The 19269-nt window shown below is 45.0% G+C and overlaps 1 protein-coding gene across 2 annotated transcripts in view; it reads right to left on the reverse strand.

Moving 5' to 3' along the window:
• Nucleotides 1–19269, reverse strand: part of NOX5 (NADPH oxidase 5) — a 178373-nt gene that overhangs the window by 77200 nt on the left and 81904 nt on the right. For both annotated transcript variants that reach the window (XM_068106728.2, XM_068106729.2), the window contains exons 8-9: nucleotides 6194–6372; nucleotides 1118–1300 (exon numbers count right to left, since the gene is read on the reverse strand). In XM_068106728.2, coding sequence (XP_067962829.2) covers nucleotides 1118–1300; nucleotides 6194–6372 — 362 coding nt within the window. The remainder of the gene's footprint in view (nucleotides 1–1117; nucleotides 1301–6193; nucleotides 6373–19269) is intronic.

Genomic DNA, 19269 nt, shown 5'->3' on the forward strand with positions numbered 1-19269 from the left:
TCCAGCCTTCGTTGCTGCTCTACCTTCATTACCCATGTCTCGCTCCCATAAATCATAACACTTCTCACACATGCAGCATACACCTTTCCCTTCAGCTTCAACGACACTCCCCTCCTCATCAGCATGCCACTCAGTTCCCGAAACTTCTCTTCGTTGCTGCTCTACCTTCATTACCCATGTCTCGCTCCCATAAATCATAACACTTCTCACACATGCAGCATACACCTTTCCCTTCAGCTTCAACGACACTCCCCTCCTCATCAGCATGCCACTCAGTTCCCGAAACTTCTTCCATGTACATTTCACTCGAGCAACCATTGCCGCGTCTGATCCACCTTCTCCATTCAGCATGTCTCCGAGGTAGCAAAATGTTTTCACACATTCCAGCTTCACGCCGTCTCCAAGATCCAACTCAACATTTCCTCCATCTGCAGCTCCCTCTGTGCACACCTTACATTTGAATGTAGCTGCCACACTGGTTAATTACCCTCTCAAACCACGACATTTTTGATGAACCCACTCAGCGCACATTGTACATTGAATGGAGTTCACTCCGACACCCTTCCTGCACACAGCACAGGGCCACTTCCCAGTTCTTTCCACCTCACCACATGCTTTACCACTTGCCATCACCTTCATTTTTCCGATATTCACTTTCAGACCTTTTGTCTCCATACCTTCCACTTGTTCATCTTTTCCTTCAGTCCATCCATACTTTCCACAATCAACACCAGATCATATGCATACAACAACTCCCACGGTAAACCCACCTTACACCCTTGCAAGAAAGCTATAGTTGAGCAAAGTCAATCTCCTGGTAGTTTCTCACACTAGGAAGAAGCACACTCTCACACTAGGAAGATCTTGGTGATCGAGCATTCTTCCGATATGCCAATCCACCGTGGAACTATCTTTCCTTGTAAAATACAAACAACGCCATCAATTACAGCGTTAAATCTCCCCAAGAATACCATCTTATTACAGTTTAGCATTCAAATATTTGCTTTTGTTACTCTTTTCTTCTTTGTAAAGTGATGTGAGTTTTTGCCTCTAAATGAAAAATGCAGCATAAGAAATGGATTAATGTATTTATTGTGTGAGAAAGACCACGTCTTACCCTGGAAGGCAAGCTAGAAAAGGTAGTGATGCGCGTGCATCCGGCTCGTAACCGCACTAGCCCGATTATCTTCTCGATCAGGAACAGAAGGCCTGGAACCAGGAGCCATTTCCAGAAATGGGAAGCGTGGACAACAAGCAGCAGCCAGATCCACACGTAGCACAGGTGTGTCCAGTAGAAGACCTGTGTAAGTCATCAAGAAAAGGTACATTTTACTTTCTTATTATCCCCATGGTTTGTGAAAATAATGGGGGGATATTTTCTGTATGCCTGTCTGTCCATCCGTCTGTCTGTCTGTCCATCCCACCATCACACTATCTCCTCCTAAACAGATGGGCAGAAATTCATCAAACTTGGTTGTTTTGTTTTTTTACACCAAACTTGGTAGTTTTTTTTAAAAGACCAAACGTGGTAGTTTTTTTTTTTTACACTAAACTTGGTGGTTTTTTTTTTTACAGAAAACTTGATAGTTTTTTTTATACCAAACCTGGTAGTTTTTTTCACCAAACTTAGTCGATTTTTACACCAAACTTGATAGTTTTTTTTGGACCAAACCTGGTAGTTTTTTTTACATCAAACTTGGTAGTTTTTTTACACAAAACTAGGTAGTTTTTTTACACAAAACTAGGTAGTTTTTTTATACACCAAATTTGGTAGTTTTTTAACACCAAACTTGGTAGTTTTTTTACACCAAACTTAGTCGATTTTTACACCAAACGTGATAGTTTTTTTACACCAAACTTGGTAGTTTTTTTTTACACTAAACTTGGTAGTTTTTTTACACCAAACTTGGTCGATTTTTACACCAAACTTGATAGTTTTTTTTACACCAAACTTGGTGGTTTTTTACACCAAACTAGGTAGGTTTTTTTTTCCACTAAACTAGATTTTTACACCAAACTTGATAGTTTTTTTTATACCAAACCGTTTTTTACATCAAACTTGGTAGTTTTTTTTACACCAAACTTGGTGGTTTTTTACACCAAACTAGGTAGGTTTTTTTTTCCACTAAACTAGATTTTTACACCAAACTTGATAGTTTTTTTTATACCAAACCGTTTTTTACACCAAACTAGGTAGTTTTTTATACACCAAACTTGGTATTTTTTTTTACATCAAACTTGGTAGTTTTTTTTTTACACCAAACTTGGTCGTTTTTTTTACACCAAACTTGGTAGTTTTTTTGTTTGCACCTTCTTTTACACCACATTATTTTACACATTGCAAAAGTTATTCGTGCCTGGTGTTTGTGTCCTTTATGATGTAGCTAAAAACAGCAAGTTTCCTGTTTGGAATGATTTTCAGTTTTGTTTTACTGCCAAACAGGCAGATAGAGTAAAAAAAAAAAATACAGTACCAGGCACAGATCCATGACTTTGGATAAAGGGGTGGCCCTTAGGAGGTGCAAAAGTTTTACACTCCATTGAAAAATATAATTTCGCCAAGCAGAGCGAGGGGAACATTTTATCTGTGGGTGTTTCTTTTTGTCATAAATAGTAAATACTATTCTAAATATAGACAAAGGACGCTCTATAAATACACTTCAAAAGAAGTAAGTACTCTAATGAAAAAACTTTTGCTCAAAACTCATCATTATTTCAAATATTGTCTCGTAATAGAAATACAATTGAATGAAGAGCAGACATTGCATATAATGAAACAAATGGCAAAATGATCAATACAAATCAATGTATCTGACGTATTGAACAAGGGTTGACATGGAAGTGACCTTCAGGATTACGGTTTTGCCATCAGCTGAACATTTGCCTTCTAGACGAGACGGATTTCTGAGATATGTGAATGTTAGATGCATTTTTGGGTAAAAGTTGGAAACCTCACTTTTAAACATATTTAGAGTATGCTGAATTCGATTAATTAGGGTATGCGGAATTAGGGTATGCTGAATTCAATTCGGGTATACTGAATCCCAAGCCGAATTTTGAGGGGTTTTTTGAGTTTTGAATAAACTGCTGAAGAACTTGGGCATTGGTGAACTCACAGAGGAGACAAATCTGCAGAAGCATTCGTCTGCAGTATATATAATGTTTACAGAACAACCTCTGTTGATTCAGCACGACATATGTTGTTCTCCAAGACTGGTAAACCAGAAGCAATGTCCCCGACAAGTGATGCTCTTCATTTCCATTTGATGCGAGTACACTATCAAGCCATGGTATGGAGAAATGCTCATTGTGCTATACCTGACCTTCCTGCACCTGTAGAAATGGGATGGAAACGTGGTGATTCAGGAGTAGGGCCTATTCTGATGTCACTGAGTCCAATCCCAGAAAGTTGCCTCGAGATCATTTGTTGTGCATGCCAGAAGCAATGCAAGACCGACGCTGCAAATGTCGCTATTCAGAGTTACCAAAGCGGGGTTGTATCAAAGCGGGGTTGTATCAAAGCGGGGTTGTATCAAAGCGGGGTTGTATCAAAGCGGGGTTGTATCAAAGCGGGGTTGTATCAAAGCGGGGTTGTATCAAAGTGGGGTTGTATCAAAGCGGGGTTGTATCAAAGCGGGGTTGTATCAAAGCGGGGTTGTATCAAAGCAGGGTTGTATCAAAGCGGGGTTGTATCAAAGCGGGGTTGTATCAAAGCGGGGTTGTATCAAAGTGGGGTTGTATCAAAGCGGGGTTATATCAAAGCGGGGTTGTATCAAAGTGGGGTTGTATCAAAGCGGGGTTGTATCAAAGCGGGGTTGTATCAAAGCGGGGTTGTATCAAAGCGGGGTTGTATCAAAGCGGGGTTGTATCATAGCGGGGTTGTATCAAAGCGGGGTTGTATCAAAGCAGGGTTGTATCAAAGCGGGGTTGTATCAAAGCGGGGTTGTATCAAAGCGGGGTTGTATCAAAGCGGGGTTGTATCAAAACGGGGTTGTATCAAAGCGGGGTTGTATCAAAGCGGGGTTGTATCAAAGCGGGGTTGTATCAAAGCGGGGTTGTATCAAAGCGGGGTTGTATCAAAGCGGTGTTGTATCAAAGTGGGGAGGTATCAAAGTGGGGTTGTATGAAAGCGAGGTTGTATGAAAGCGGGGTTGTATGAAAGCGAGGTTGCAACAAAGCAGGGTTGTATGAAAGCGAGGTTGTATCAAAGTGGGGAGGCATCAAAGTGGGGTTGTATGAAAGCGAAGTTGTATCAAAGTGGGGAGGTATCAAAGTGGGGTTGTATGAAAGCGAGGTTGTATCAAAGTGGGATTGCATGAAAGCGAGGTTATATCAAAGTGGTGAGGTATCAAAGAGGGGTTATATGAAAGCGAGGTTGTATCAAATTGGGGAGGTATCAAAGTGGGGTTGTATGAAAGCGAGGTTGTATCAAAGTGAGGTTGTATCAAAGTGGGGTTGTGTCAAAGCGAAGTTGTGTCAATGCGAGGTTGTATTAAAGCGGGGTTGTTTCCAAGTGAGGTTGTATCAAAGCGAGGTTGTATCAAAGGGGTGTTGTATGAAAGCGAGGTTGCAACAATGTGGAGTTGTATCAAAGTGGGGTTGTATGAAAGCGAGGTTGCAACACCGTGAGGTTGTATCAAAGTGGGGTTGTGTCAAAGCGAGGTTGTGTCAATGCGAGGTTGTATTAAAGCGGGGTTGTTTCCAAGCGAGGTTGTATCAAAGTGAGGTTGTATCAAAGTGGGGTTGTATGAAAGCGAGGTTGCAACAATGTGAGGTTGTATCAAAGTGGGGTTGTGTCAAAGCGAGGTTGTGTCAATGCGAGGTTGTATTAAAGCAGGGTTGTTTCCAAGTGAGGTTGTGTCAATGCGAGGTTGTGTCAATGCGAGGTTGTATTAAAGCAGGGTTGTTTCCAAGTGAGGTTGTGTCAATGCGAGGTTGTGTCAATGCGAGGTTGTATTAAAGCGGGGTTGTTTCCATGCGAGGTTGTGTCAATGCGAGGTTGTGTCAATGCAAGGTTGTATTAAAGCGGGGTTGTTTCCAAGTGAGGTTGTTTCAATGCGAGGTTGTGTCAATGCGAGGTTGTATTAAAGCGGGGTTGTTTCCAAGTGAGGTTGTGTCAATGCGAGGTTGTGTCAATGCAAGGTTGTATTAAAGCGGGGTTGTTTCCAAGTGAGGTTGTGTCAATGCGAGGTTGTGTCAATGCGAGGTTGTATTAAAGCGGGGTTGTTTCCAAACGAGGTTGTATCAAAGTGGGGTTGTATGAAAGTGGGGTTTTTATGAAAGCGAGGTTGTATGAAAGTGGGGTTGTTTCCAAGCAGGGTTGTTTCCAAGCGAGGTTGTATCAAAGCGAGGTTGTATCAAAGTGGGGTTGTATGAAAGTGGGGTTGTATGAAAGTGGGGTTTTTATGAAAGCGAGGTTGTATGAAAGTGGGGTTGTTTCCAAGCGGGGTTGTTTCCAAGCGAGGTTGTATCAAAGCGAGGTTGTATGAAAGTGGGGTTGTATGAAAGTGGGGTTTTTATGAAAGCGAGGTTGCAACAATGTGCGGTTGTATCAAAGCCTGTCCAATGAAAGTGGGGTTGTATCAAAACGTGACCAATGAAGGCGGGGTTGTACAGACCAGGTAGGTTCTCATATGCAGCCTTAGTGATGTTTTCGAGAAGATACTCCAACATTAGTTTTGGATATCGCGGTGGGACCGACATTTTTTTTCGGCGCAATTCCTACAAAGAGAGTGTTAGCACACTCTCTGATAATCATGATTTATTCATGTCGGTTCTGCTGAAGTCGTTTTCTTCGCTAGGTTTACCATCCTGGATGGGTTGTCCACTCCAACACAGGTAGTTAGGGCAGAAATGAGTAATTTGTTGATGGTGCCGGCGATATCTCGCTTATTCTTCTCGAAGAACACCACGGGATCTTTAACGTCCACTAATGATATTGGCAAACGGGACGCCCGGCTTAATGTCTGCTGTGCTTCTTATTGACAAAATCCCGTCTCATAAATTAACCCACCTCTTTGCTCCAAGCTTTCAAGATGGCAGCACACAACTACATCATACTGACCTCAACCTCCTCTGTCTTCCACCAATAGTAGTAGCGGAATTTTTTTCACTGTTAAAATGGTTGTGGGGTTATTGCACTCTGGGCTTTTGTTTGTTGTATTAATCAACAAAGTAAAACACAAAAACTGACCTCAAAGTGACCATTACGGCGCACACAGTGGCTTGAGAAAATCACCATGATGCACAAAAGGAGTTGCAGGACAACACCAGTGATGGAGGCTGAGCCCGCCACCCATCCCAAGCCAGGCCGCACACTCAGCAGGTAATCCCAAAATGAATATGTGGCGTTCTCTTTCATTGACAGAATCACTAGATGGGTTTTAGTAAGGGAAACATATGAAAATCTGTTAACTAAATTGTTACCAAAAAATTTCTTCACCAATATGTTTGTAAAGGTGTGTAATAACATGTGTTAAAATGTTGAAGGTCAACTCCGGTGGGAAACCCAGAAAAAAAGCTGTTGAATTCGGGTACCGAAAAATTATTTTCGAGAATTTTTATTTTTTTAAATCGGCCCTTAAGTAACTTATGAGGGGTCAAATAAGGGTTTTTCATGATTCTGAGTTGATTGTTAACATTTATATTTCACCACAGACACTCCTTTGTGGAAAAATAATTTCTAAATATATCTCATTTTCTACTTTGCAGGACATGGAGTCTAGCAATATGGATGAAGACGTTACTCCACCTGTGCTCAATTGCTTCATCTGTGCACGCTCGGATACACCCGCTAAAAGGCTCATACAGGCAACTCCAAAGGGATACTCAACTTTATTGAAACAAGCAGAAACTGTCGAAAATGTTACTGTTGTGGAACGTATGAAGGAGGCTCAAAAGGAAGGAAAACTTAGGTACCACCAGAAGTGTAAAAATGATCTGTACAACAACTTTGTTGCAACCACCAAGAAGTCAGCTCAAGCATCAAAGGCAGAGAAAGAGTCATCAAAGTTGAAGAGAAGACGCACTACTTGTGAGTTCAGTTCATCAACTGGCTGCAGTTCTCGAAGATCACAGTCAGTTGACCTCCTGTATAAGGATGTATGCATTCTTTGCAACCAACCAGCCCAGCTCTACAAAAATAATCCAGCACAAGCTAGAAAGAAATACAGAGTGCCAGATGCACTGAAGGCAAGCTTGCTGAAGACAGCACGGAGTCGCGGGGATGACTGGGGCACTGAAGTCACTGGACGCCTGGAAGGGATCAACGACTTGGTAGCAGAAGAAACACTGTACCATTTGCGATGCAAACTTATGTTTGCGAGAGATGACAGTTTGTCCAAGACTGATGAGGAAGGAAAAAGGAAGAGAGGACAGAGGAGTATTGATGAGGAGCGAGAGGCAGTTTTTATTGAATTCTGCGAATGGTTAGACTCAGAATTAGAGCATGGGGTAATGAACATGGACCAAGTCCATGAAAAGCTGCAGGAGTTTGATCAGTCACCAGAGAAGAACCTTTCTTATTCAAAGCATTGGCTAAAGATAAAACTTCTAGAGACATACGAAGACACCTTGTATTTCACAACACAGGAAAGAAGGGCAGATGTACTCTGTCTCAAAGATGGCACCGACAATATTCTGCGAGGAAATCATGCTAATCTTGACCATGGAGATGAGAAGACTCAGATCATAAAGACGGCACTCAAGTTCATATCCAATGATATTGCCTTGATTGATTTAGGTCCAAAGTCATACCCCACCACACACAGTATGACTGACATCGATAGTCAGCTGACACTTGTTCCTGCAAGCCTTCAGATGTTCTTGAGACCGATTGTCAAGACAGACGAAAGAGTTGCCGTTTGGGGGCAGAATTTTATTAAGGCCTGTCGACCTCGGTCTGGAGTATTGCCACACCAAATGGGGCTTGCCATACAACTTGATCATAGATTTGGGTCAAAATGGATGCTCAACAAGTTCCACCGGCTGGGATACACTGAGTCTTACACGGAGACACAAAACTACAAATACTGCTTCCTTAATAGTAGGAGTGGAGATGATGTTCCAGATACTTCTGGCACTCTTGACACCATTGTGGAGGAAACCGATGAACAGATCAATGAAGAGGTTGCGGTTGATGCTGCGCTTGAGGATCAATCAGTGATGACAGCCAAAGTGCCAGCCAGTGAAAGTGAATTGTCAAGTAATGATCAGGTGGTCTTTATGGAGGTTGGGGAAACAAACAATGCAGTCACTCAGTTTGTTGGAGACAATATAGATTTAAACATTGTCTCTATTCACGGAAACACTCCCTTTCACTCAATGGGTTGGATCGAAGTCACCTCTCCGGCACCACCTTTGCCAGATCCACAGACAACAGCAGCTTTCCCCCGGGTGAAGTTGAAGGCACTCGACAAAGCTAAGATCCTGAGAGGAACTGAAGTAAAGATTATTCCATTTACGAACAGGAAACAGATAGGAACGAACGCGATCATGTTTCTCCCCCTCGCTGAGCTTTCCTCCTCCCTGGCTCATGATCAGCCACTCCTCACTCCAGGTGACACACTCTGGGCAGCGGGGTGGGTGATCAAACCAGAGACTCTACCTCCAACAGAGGGTGCAGCTGCACAACATTCACTCCGTGCCTACCTGCAGACCCGGGACTGGATCCTTCTACAGAGCATGTCTCTGAATAGTAAGGTCGATATATGGAAAATACCCCCTCAAGCCCCAAAAAATTGCTACAAAAGGTTTCTCAACTGATTCTGGTAGGGTTTAGTGTACTTTATAACATACTAAAAGTTTACCAAAGTAGGACCCCCGGAAAAGTGTTTTTTTCAAGATGGCGTCCAAGATGGCCGCCGAAACCTCTTAATGATCATAACTATGTAACTATCAACTCAAATTTGATGATCTTGGTGTCTATCCCTAGGTTTTTGGGGGCAAGGAACACATTAAGACCATTAAAAATGAAAGTGGGCCATTATCTAACAGGTTGAGGGGGCATTTTCCATATATTGACCTGAAGAATGTGTCGAATTGGATCTAACTGAATAACTAATTCTCATCTTCTCTTTTTCAGACATGATTCAACAATGAGTGCAAGCACAGCCAGTCAAGCTTTTTGTCCAATCTGCAAGGAGGAGATCGAGGATTCCAGTGATAACTGGGTTGCAATTCAGTGGAAGGGGGCGAAGGGAATAAATGAAGCCAGTGTAAAGCGGAAGGACGATCTTATAGTTGAAGCCAGTACTAAAGTGCATAAAAGCTGTCGTCAACAGTACATAAATGATAAAAACATTAAAAGCCATGTTGCAAAGAAAAGTAGTGGTTCTGTGCCACCAAAGAGAACCACAAGACAATCAAGTGGAGGTTTTGACAGTGAAAAGGATTGCGTATTCTGTGGATGTACAATTGATTTGGACAAGGGACACTTTAGCTGGGTATGGACTGACAAATTTGTGGAGACAATTGTGGAGGTCTGTGAATCCCGTTCAGATGATTGGGGACATACTGTAAAGGGTCGGATTGAATACTATTTACGAGATTTACATGCAGCAGACGGACTTTATCATCATTCGTGTAGTGGAAATTTCCGGTCCTTCAAGTCTGTGCCTTTAGAGTTCCAGAAAGCCCCCGAAGCCAAGCGCAGAAAGTGTGGTCGTCCTAAAGATGAAGATAAGTATGAAGCATTTCAGAAAATGTGTGCTTACCTAGAACTGAACAGTGAGGAACAACTAACTGTTACATCTTTGAGCCTCATAATTAAAGGGTATCTTTGTAATCCTGATTCGGAACCGTATGACAATTACAGTTTGAAAAAGCGTCTTAAAGAACGCTTTAAGGACTCAATTTTTTTTGGTGAAAGAGAAGGCTTGGACGATATTGTTACGATGAGAGAACAAACGTCGCAGATTCTGAGATCATACTACAAGCAAACGTGTCAGGAAGGCGATGAAGAGTCCCAAAAACGCGCTATTATTGAAACTGCTGCTAGGTTAATCAGAAGTGATATAAAATCTCAGGTTTCTACCGTGACGAATCAGTATCCAAGTAGTGATGATTTAAAACTTGATTCAGCCCTATCGATCATTCCGACTAGTCTGCGGACAGCACTGGAAACATTGTTCGTTGGGAAAGACACAAGACGCAAGGTTGCGGCAGTTGGTCATGCCATAATTCAGGCAGTTCGCCCACGAGCTGTCATTGCACCGCTACAAATGGGACTTGCTGTGCAAATCCATCATCTGTATCGTTCGAAGTTCATTGTGGATACTCTTCATGAAATGGGATTCTGTTGCTCATACACAGAAGTGATCAGATTTGAAATAAATGCAGCGGATTGTGTGGAACCTGATGTCCTAGGTGGTGATGTAGATTTGCTGGAGATGTCTGTCCTCTTTGCCGCTGATAATGTTGATCATAACGTTATCACTATTGACGGCAAAGGGACATTTCATGGAATGGGTGTAATTGCCTGTGTCACCCCTGGAAAACGGACGAACCATCTCATTCCGCGAAGACAGATCTCAGAACTGAAAACTGAAAACAAGACAAAAATTCCTATCTTGGAGTACAGGTTTGCAAGGCATGCTTGTCATGAGGTAGTCTTCGAGGACCTGCCGAGATTTCTTGACTGTGACAAGAGGATCGATATTCTGTGGGAAGTCTCCCTCGGCTTCAAAGAGGCAACACCGAATTGGCAGGGGATGATGCATATCTTGCATCACGGGAGCCAGCACCCTGGGCAATCGTCAGTCAAATTCTTGCCTATGATCAATATGTACTCTGGAGACAAATCGTGCATTGTGTCTACATTAGACTTTGTTTGCAACCGTGCCATGAAGCACAACCTTCCCACCATTGTAACTTTTGACCAGCCCTTGTATTGGAAGGCTACCGAAATCATCATTGATGCGCCACAAAGTAGTCACCTGAAAGGCATTGTTCTGATGTTGGGGTGTTTCCATACACTTATGAACTTGCTGGGGGCCATAGGAACTCTCATGGAAGGGACCGGTCTCAAAAACATACTTGAGACTGTCTATGGAGAAAATGCAGTTCTGCACATGATAACAGGGAAAGCTGTCCAGAGGGCTTTGCGGGGCCATCTTCTTGTTGACAAGTGCCTACATAGCCAGCTTATAACAGAAATGGCCAAAGACGATCCCGAGATTCAGACACTGCTGGATCAAGCCGAGGAATTGTACTCCTCCCTTCTTAGCGGAGAGACGACGCTAGGAGATGCTGCTTGTTCTGAGGTTTTGATCCAACTCGAGACAGTAACGGAGAAGAAGAAATCTGAACTTGCTCAGACCTCAAATACCAGCAAGTTGTGGCTGAATTATCAGCATATGGTTGGCATGGCAAGAATGTTGATCAAGGCGGATCGTACTGGGTCTTGGTTGATGCATTTGCAGGCAGTGTCCAATTGCCTAACTGTCTTTGCTGCAGCTGGGCACTTCAATTACCTGCGATCTGCTCATTACTACCTGCAGCAAATGAGCAACCTGGAGGAAAAGCACCCAGACGTTTATCGAAAGTTCCGTGATGGTTTTCACGTTGTTCGTAGGAGCAATCAGTGCTGGGCAGGGCTTAGTAGTGATCTTGTCATCGAACAAACGTTGATGAGGTCTCTGAAGAGCACTGGTGGTCTAACTCGCGGCAGTGGGATGACCGAGGACATGCGAAACCTTTGGACCTTATCTGCACCTGTAACATCCGAGTACAACATTGCGATGCAGGATTTCACAAACCTAACCTATACTACAAGTCCGCAACACAAAGACTCAACTGAGGCGCGCATCAAAAGAGATGCATCTGATCTCGAGAAAATTCGGATAAAGCTTGCAGCCTGCTCACCCTTCACATCTGATCCTACTCTGAGAAACATTGTCAACGGGATAGTGGCTGGGCCAGATGTGAATGTACATGACTTTGAATCGGTTGGAAACAAGATCATTGAAGATATAATCGGAAAGTCGGCATTTACTTACAAATTCAAGTGGAAAGACAGAGCCAAAACCCTTGGGAATATCTCTGCTGTGAAGATTGCTCCTGATCGTACCATTGATCCTGCCCTTCTATTCCAGCGTTTCCTTCTGGTGTCAAGGTCAGGAGATCTTTCCCTTGAAGAGGTTTTGACGTATGAACTAAGCCCCTACCCTCCAGCCCTCTTTGAGACCAGGAACATTCTTCGAAAAGCAGACAAACCTCAGCTTGCTCAGGCAATTCGAGACCATGCTGCGGACTTATCAAGTGAGGCTGTGATGAACTCTATTCCCAAAACAGATTGTTACGTGCTTGATGGTGGCTCTTTGCTCCATCGTTTACCGTGGAACAAAGGCGACTCATATAATGCAATAGCTGAGTCTTATGCAGACTTCACTGTGAGACATTACGGACAAGCGACAGTGGTGTTCGATGGCTATGGTGAAGGTCCCTCCATAAAAGACAACACACATCAGAGACGAGGAAATAACCTGCACCCTATTGTTAGTTTCACTGCAGAAACAGAGTTTGCAGGCAAAAAGGACGACTTTTTGTCTCGTGACAAAAACAAGGCAGACATGATTGCTCTCATCAGCACAGCACAAACTAAAAGGGGATGCCATGTCATTCAGTCACCAGGGGATGCAGACGTTGATATCGTTAAGGCAACTGTTGAACGATCCCGTCATTGCACCACAACGTTGGTCGGTGAGGATACAGATTTGCTGATCTTGCTCCTTCATTACTCCAGAACAGACAATGAGATCATCTACTTCCGTTCTGATGCAAACAAGCAGTCAAAAGAACACAGAGTGTATAACATTAACCTGTTGAAAGAAACTTTAGGAGACGATGTGTGCAATGAGTTGCTCTTTGTACATGCCTACTCAGGATGTGATTCTACTTCAAGAATTTTCGGCATCGGAAAAAAGTCAGCCTTCCGGAAATTAGTGAAATCTGATCCTGTCATGAAGTCCTGTGCTAGTGCATTCATCCTTCAAAACAAATCTCAAGAGGACATATCAGATCTTGGCAAAGACCTGATGGTTGATCTCTTTGGTGGCAAGTCTAATGATACGCTATCATCACTGCGCCATATCATTTTCACCAAAAAAGTGGCAACTGCTCAAGCATTTGTCACTTCTGAACAGCTCCCCCCAACATCACCTGCAACAATATTCCATAGCCAACGTGTGTACTTTCAAATTATGGTATGGATGGGGATGGCAAATGAAATGAACCCAACTGAATGGGGATGGAAACAGGAAAATGATCAGTTAATTCCAATTATGACCCAAAACAATGCTGCGCCTGACGAACTCTTGAACATTATCCATTGCAACTGTTTGGGGGGATGCAAATCCTCTCGATGCAGCTGCAGACGCTATGGACTCCGCTGCACTGCTGCATGTGGCCCTTGCCAAACTGAAAACTGTGACAATCCAAACAACACTCAAGAGGTCGATACTGAGGAGGAGGATGACACTCAAAACTGAACGCTCTGAAACTTATTCTATGGACAAAGGTGTTTGTGCATTAGGTGACAGCTGAAGGTCATGAGTTCAATTTCATAATGATTCAACAGCTCAGTAATATCCAAAGTTGTCTTAATGTGTTCCTTGCCCCCAAAAACCTGGGGATAGACATCAAGATCATTAAATTTGAGTCAATAGTTATGGACTTGCGGTCATTTGGAGGTGTTGGCGGCCATTATTGAGGCCATATTGGATTTTTGTGTTACATATAATGGCCCACTTTCATTTTTAATGGTCTTAATGTGTTCCTTGCCCCCAAAAACCTAGGGATAGACACCAAGATCATCAAATTTGAGTTGATAGTTACATAGTTATGATCATTAAGAGGTTTCGGTGGCCATCTTGGACGCCATCTTGAAAAAAACACTTTTCCGGGGGTCCTACTTTGGTAAACTTTTAGTATGTTATAACGTACGCTAAACCCTACCAGAATCAGTTGAGAAACCTTTTGTAGCAATTTTTTGGGGGTTAAACTGTATTTTGACCTGACTAGAACCCCAGTGACTATGGATGGACAATAGGTGTGCATGGGTATGAGCCAGTTCCAACACTGGACCCCACGGCTCCTGAGGAGCTATTGCAGTTCACGAGCTGTAATTGTCATGGAGATTGCAGCAACCGGCGATGCAGCTGCAAGAAGAATGGAGTCACGTGCATCTCGGCCTGTGGAGTCTGTAATGGCATTCCATGCAGAAACTGCAGTCATGATGTTGTTGAGTCTGAAGAAGACATAGACAATGACTGTTGAAACTTCAGACATTGTGAATGAGAAATAACTCTTGAGTATTATATATGTATGTGAAATAAAAGCTACTTTGTGTGTAAATGTAAAAGTGAAAATATAAATGTTAACAATCAACTCAGAATCATGAAAAACCCTTATTTGACCCCTCATAAGTTACTTAAGGGCCGATTTCAAAAAAAAAAAAATTCTCGAAAATAATTTTTCGGTACCCGAATTCAACAGCTTTTTTTCTGGGTTTCCCACGGGAGTTGAACTTCAACATTTTAACACATGTTATTACACACCTTTACAAACATATTGGTGAAGAAATTTTTTGGTAACAATTTAGTTAACAGATTTGTGAAATATCTCATAAAATGCCCTTACTATTTGGAAAGGAACAGATTGAAGCATCACACACACCAATACACAAGTTCATATGTATCCATTTTTTTGAATAGTCGAGTCATTTTTAGTAGTCGTTTTAGTAGTAGTTCTAGTAGTAGTTATTATTTTAGTTTTCAGTCATTTTGTATAGTCTTTTTTTGTTTGTATTATGTTTTGTATTTTCCATCGTCGAGGCTCGTGGAAGAGCGAATATACTGGATGGATCAGGAGATAACTGGAAAAAAAGAAACAGGATAGAGAGGGGAGCGGCAAACACTAACAGTAGAATTGAAGGCCGAGATAGCGATTGTGTGGATTTGTCCATTACCACATCAACTTTCAAGTGGCATTTGAAAAGGTATTTTATAGCAAGACCTGTTTCTCCATGAGCCCCAATGACTGCAAATAACTTTTGGATGCAGGATGGTGAAAAGCTCCATGGCAGAGTTATAGGCGGTTTGTAGCATTTCAGAACATCACCAAAGTATTATAAAACAAGAAAGACCAATCAGAGATTGCAGACCCTTGCAAGGACATGTTTGTGTGGTTTTTTTTCGTGGTGTTTGTGTGGTTTATTTTTCGTGGTGTATGTTTCGTGTCGTTTCGAATAAGGTTCGTTTTTCTATCCAAGATGGCTGCAAACCATGTGACCGGTGACGTTTTATATCAAACATAAGGTTCAAATTTTGCATTGATCCGTTCAGTGCTTTCAGAGAAGAAGAAGAATTTCATTTATGCAGTTTTTGCCTAAAATCCAATATGGCTGCCAGACCGTGTGACCCATGACTTAATAGTTTTCAAACTTTATTCACCAATGCTAGTAGATCGTGTGTGTGGAATTTCGTATCGATTTGGTAAGCCATCCTAGGAAGGATTTTTGAAGGTTTTCATTTTCAATCCAATATGGCTGCCGAACCACGTAAACGATGACATCATCAATTTAATTGTCACATACCATTTTTGTGTAGATCACGCTCAAAATATGTCAAACTGATCAGATCAAGCTTTCTACTCATCTAATTATGACGTCATAATGATGGCACGGACACCACATCATCATTAACATACTAGCCGAAACCCGTGGAACATCCACGGAAGGGAGGATGTGGTGTATGGATAGAGTGTACCATTATGGATGGCATAGGGGAGCGCTCATGGGATCTTCTTCTTCCGTTAAGCTCCAATTTTTTCTCTTTAAGTTAAGTCCAATCAGTCCTCTCTGCTCGAATTGCTCAGGCCATGCCTTCCCGCTCTCATACTTTTATTGCCGTTCGGTGTAGAAAGGGATTGACATATCGTTCGTCTGTTTCAGCTCGTTATCTTTAAGCTTCCTTACGTCTCGACACCTGCTACACCTCTCTGAGTTACGAGGATTTATGCAACGCACCCCGAGTATCGCAACGTCACTCCATTTAACTTTATTAAAATGACGATAAAGACGTTTCCTTATATATCCTAATTTAAAATGTTCAAGGGAATAAAAATACCATTTGGTTCACACCACCCATGTTCACACCACCCATGTTCACACCACTCGACTGTCCAATCGGTGGACGGCTTGCTTTGCCTTCGCCCAGCAGACACCGATACGATGGCGTCGTATCGGCAGTTAATCGGATGCTTTTGGGCCCCAACTTCGGCTAATTCAGATTTTTCGAGTATGGCTGTACGTGATAAACAAAGAGCGCGGTTCGTAGATCGTAAATCCATGAGTGCCGTGGGCATCGGGTCACTGGGTGCGGCGTAAAAGGGATAACAAAGTCGAGTCCTTACGCTATTATTATATAGATGTTGTTCCCCATTGGGAGTACTTGACAATGAGTTATGATTAAATTTTTTCCATGCAGCAGTTTTGAAGATATAGAGGTGCAACGTTTTTCGGTTTTTTCCAAGATGGTGCCCGTACCACATGACCTATTGTTCCCCATAGGGAGTAGTTGACAATGAGCCATGTTGAAAAAAATTCCATTCAGTGGTTTTGAAGATATAGAGGTGCAAAGTTTTTAGTTTTTTTTCCAAGATGGCACCCATACCACGTGACCTATGACGATATAATTCTCATTAAAAATTCTACAGGTGGAGGCACTCCTATGGTGAAAATTTCGGGTCTATTGGACCAACGATTTCAGGGGAAAACATACTCACATTTTGTGTAGAAACAAACAAACCAACAAAGACAAACAAATGGACCCAATACCCTCCCCTTTGGTGAGGGTAACTAGTAGAGCAGGTACCTTCGCCAGGCTAAACAGTTCACGTTTTGTATCCCACTGATAGGCCGGATCTGGATTCAGACCGAAACCAAAATCTAATCAATTTGTTCTCGTCACACACCCAACCTGCCTACGGTACCAAATTTCATCCTAATCCGTCCATAACTTTCAGTGATATCCTGCACACAAACAAACAGACACGAGTGACAACATGACCTCTGCCACTGAAGGTGTACCGGAGGTAACTATAGCAAACATCCCAAAATGCAAAGCCCATCCGCTCCACTTTTTTGTACTCAAACTAAATTTGACGAAATCAATTTTCTAAATGTGAATTTTATTAATTGGACTTCTCCATTTTCTCATAATAAAGGTTTGTTGAAAATTTGATAACGAAATCGCAAATGGTGAATAAGGAAACACAGAAGCGATTACAAAACCCAAGCATCAATTCTGATACTCAGCGGCAGTCGAGCCAATGAGGCCTATTTGAACTTACTGTGACATTTTAACCCAATTACATTTTGCCCTTTGACATTTTGACTCGATTATTAATTAGCCTTTTACATCCTATTGCTCACCTTAAAGCGCGGCGTTACGCGCGCTGCTTGTGAGCAAGGAGGAAGCGGACAAGCGGTAACATATAAACGCCTTTATTCAAGACTACACTGTAACACTGTACCGCTCCGGGCTGGGCGCCCGGTGTCTCTCATGAGGCCACGCCTACCCCTCGGACGTGGCCACCGCCCACTTGGTGCGTGGAATGATGTCACCACGCCAGTGGGCTTTTGTGTCCGCCACACGCGCCCCCCCAGAATTCCCGCGCACCTGGAGGGCCAGTTTGCGGGGCAGACGAATGACCCGGCCGAAGCGCCCCCTGGCGATCGGCGGCGTCCGGGGTGCAGGGATGCCAGGTGGGATGCCCCTGGCTGCTCCTGGGATGGGTGCAGGACCGGGGGGTGGCGTGGCGGCGGGGCTGGGCGGTGCCGGGGGTCCGCCCGCAGGAGGGCGGCCCCGACGTGGGGGTCGGGCCACTGGCGGTGGATGGTCCACATCGAGGTGGGCCGGCTTGAGGCGGTCTACCGAAACGCGGTCAGGAGTACCGCCGATGTCCAGGGTGAAGTGCTTCGCCCCGGTCTCCAGCACGCGGAAAGGCCCGTCGTACGGGGGCCGCAGTGGTGTCCGATGGGCATCGTGGCGGACGAAGACGTACTCCGCCGTGCGAAGCTCCGGGGCGACGTGCGTCGGTGGGTGCCCGTGGCATGCCGTTGGCACCGGGGCGAACCTCTGGGCGGTCTCTTGCAGAGCGGAGCGCTGCTGTGCCGCGGACCATGGTGCCGTGGAGTCGGGGAGGAACTCGCCCGGCACCCGCAGCGGTTGCCCGAAGACCAACTCCGCCGCGGATGCGCGCAGGTCCTCCTTGGGCGCCGTCCGGAGGCCCAGCAGGACCCAGGGGAGCCTGTCGACCCAGCCGCCGTCGCGGAGGGTGGCCCGGAGCGCGGCCTTCAATGAGCGGTGAAATCGCTCACACAGGCCGTTAGCCTGGGGGTGGTAGGCCGTGGTTCGGTGCAGCCGGACCCCGAGCCCCTGCGCAACCGCCCCCCAGAGCTCCGAGGTGAACTGGGGGCCGCGGTCGGATGAGATGTCTGAGGGGGCGCCGAACCGGGCGACCCAGGTGGCGATGAAAGCCTGCGCGACATCGGCCGCCGTTGTCGACGCCAAGGGCACGGCCTCCGGCCACCGGGTGGTGCGGTCCACCATGGTGAGGACGTGGGTGAAACCCCGCGAGGGGGGCAGAGGTCCCACCAGGTCCACGTGGACGTGGTCAAACCGGCGTTCCGGCACCGTGAACGGGGCCAACGGGGCCTGGGTGTGCCGGTGCACCTTGGCGCGCTGGCACGCGAGGCATGTCCTGGCCCAGCCGCGGACGGCCTTCCGGAGGCCATGCCAGACGAACTTGTCGGCGATCAGCCTTTGGGAGGCCCTCGCGCCCGGGTGGGACAGGCCGTGGATGGCGTCAAACACCTGGCGCTGCCAGCCCGCGGGCACAATGGGGCGAGGACGCCCGAGGGAGACGTCGCACAAGAGGGCCGCGCCCGCGCCGTCGAACGGCACCTCGGTGACGCGGAGGCCCGTGACGGCGGTCCGCAAGGCCTGGACGTCGGGGTCAGCGGCCTGGTCCGCTGACATCCGGGCATAGTCGATGCCGAGGTGGACTGCGTGGGCGACGGCCCGGGAAAGGCAATCCGCCACCGGGTTGTCCTTCCCCGCGACGTGCTGGATGTCCGTCGTGTACTCGGACACGGCCGAGAGGTGACGCTGCTGCCGGGCCGACCACGGCTCGGTGACCTTGCCCATCGCGAAGATCAGCGGCTTGTGGTCGACGAAGGCAGTGAACGCCCGGCCCTCGAGCAGATGG

Source organism: Myxine glutinosa, chromosome 2, assembly GCF_964187855.1.
Source record: "Myxine glutinosa chromosome 2, kmMyxGlut1.1, whole genome shotgun sequence".
In the NCBI taxonomy this organism is placed as follows: Eukaryota; Metazoa; Chordata; class Myxini; order Myxiniformes; family Myxinidae; genus Myxine; species Myxine glutinosa.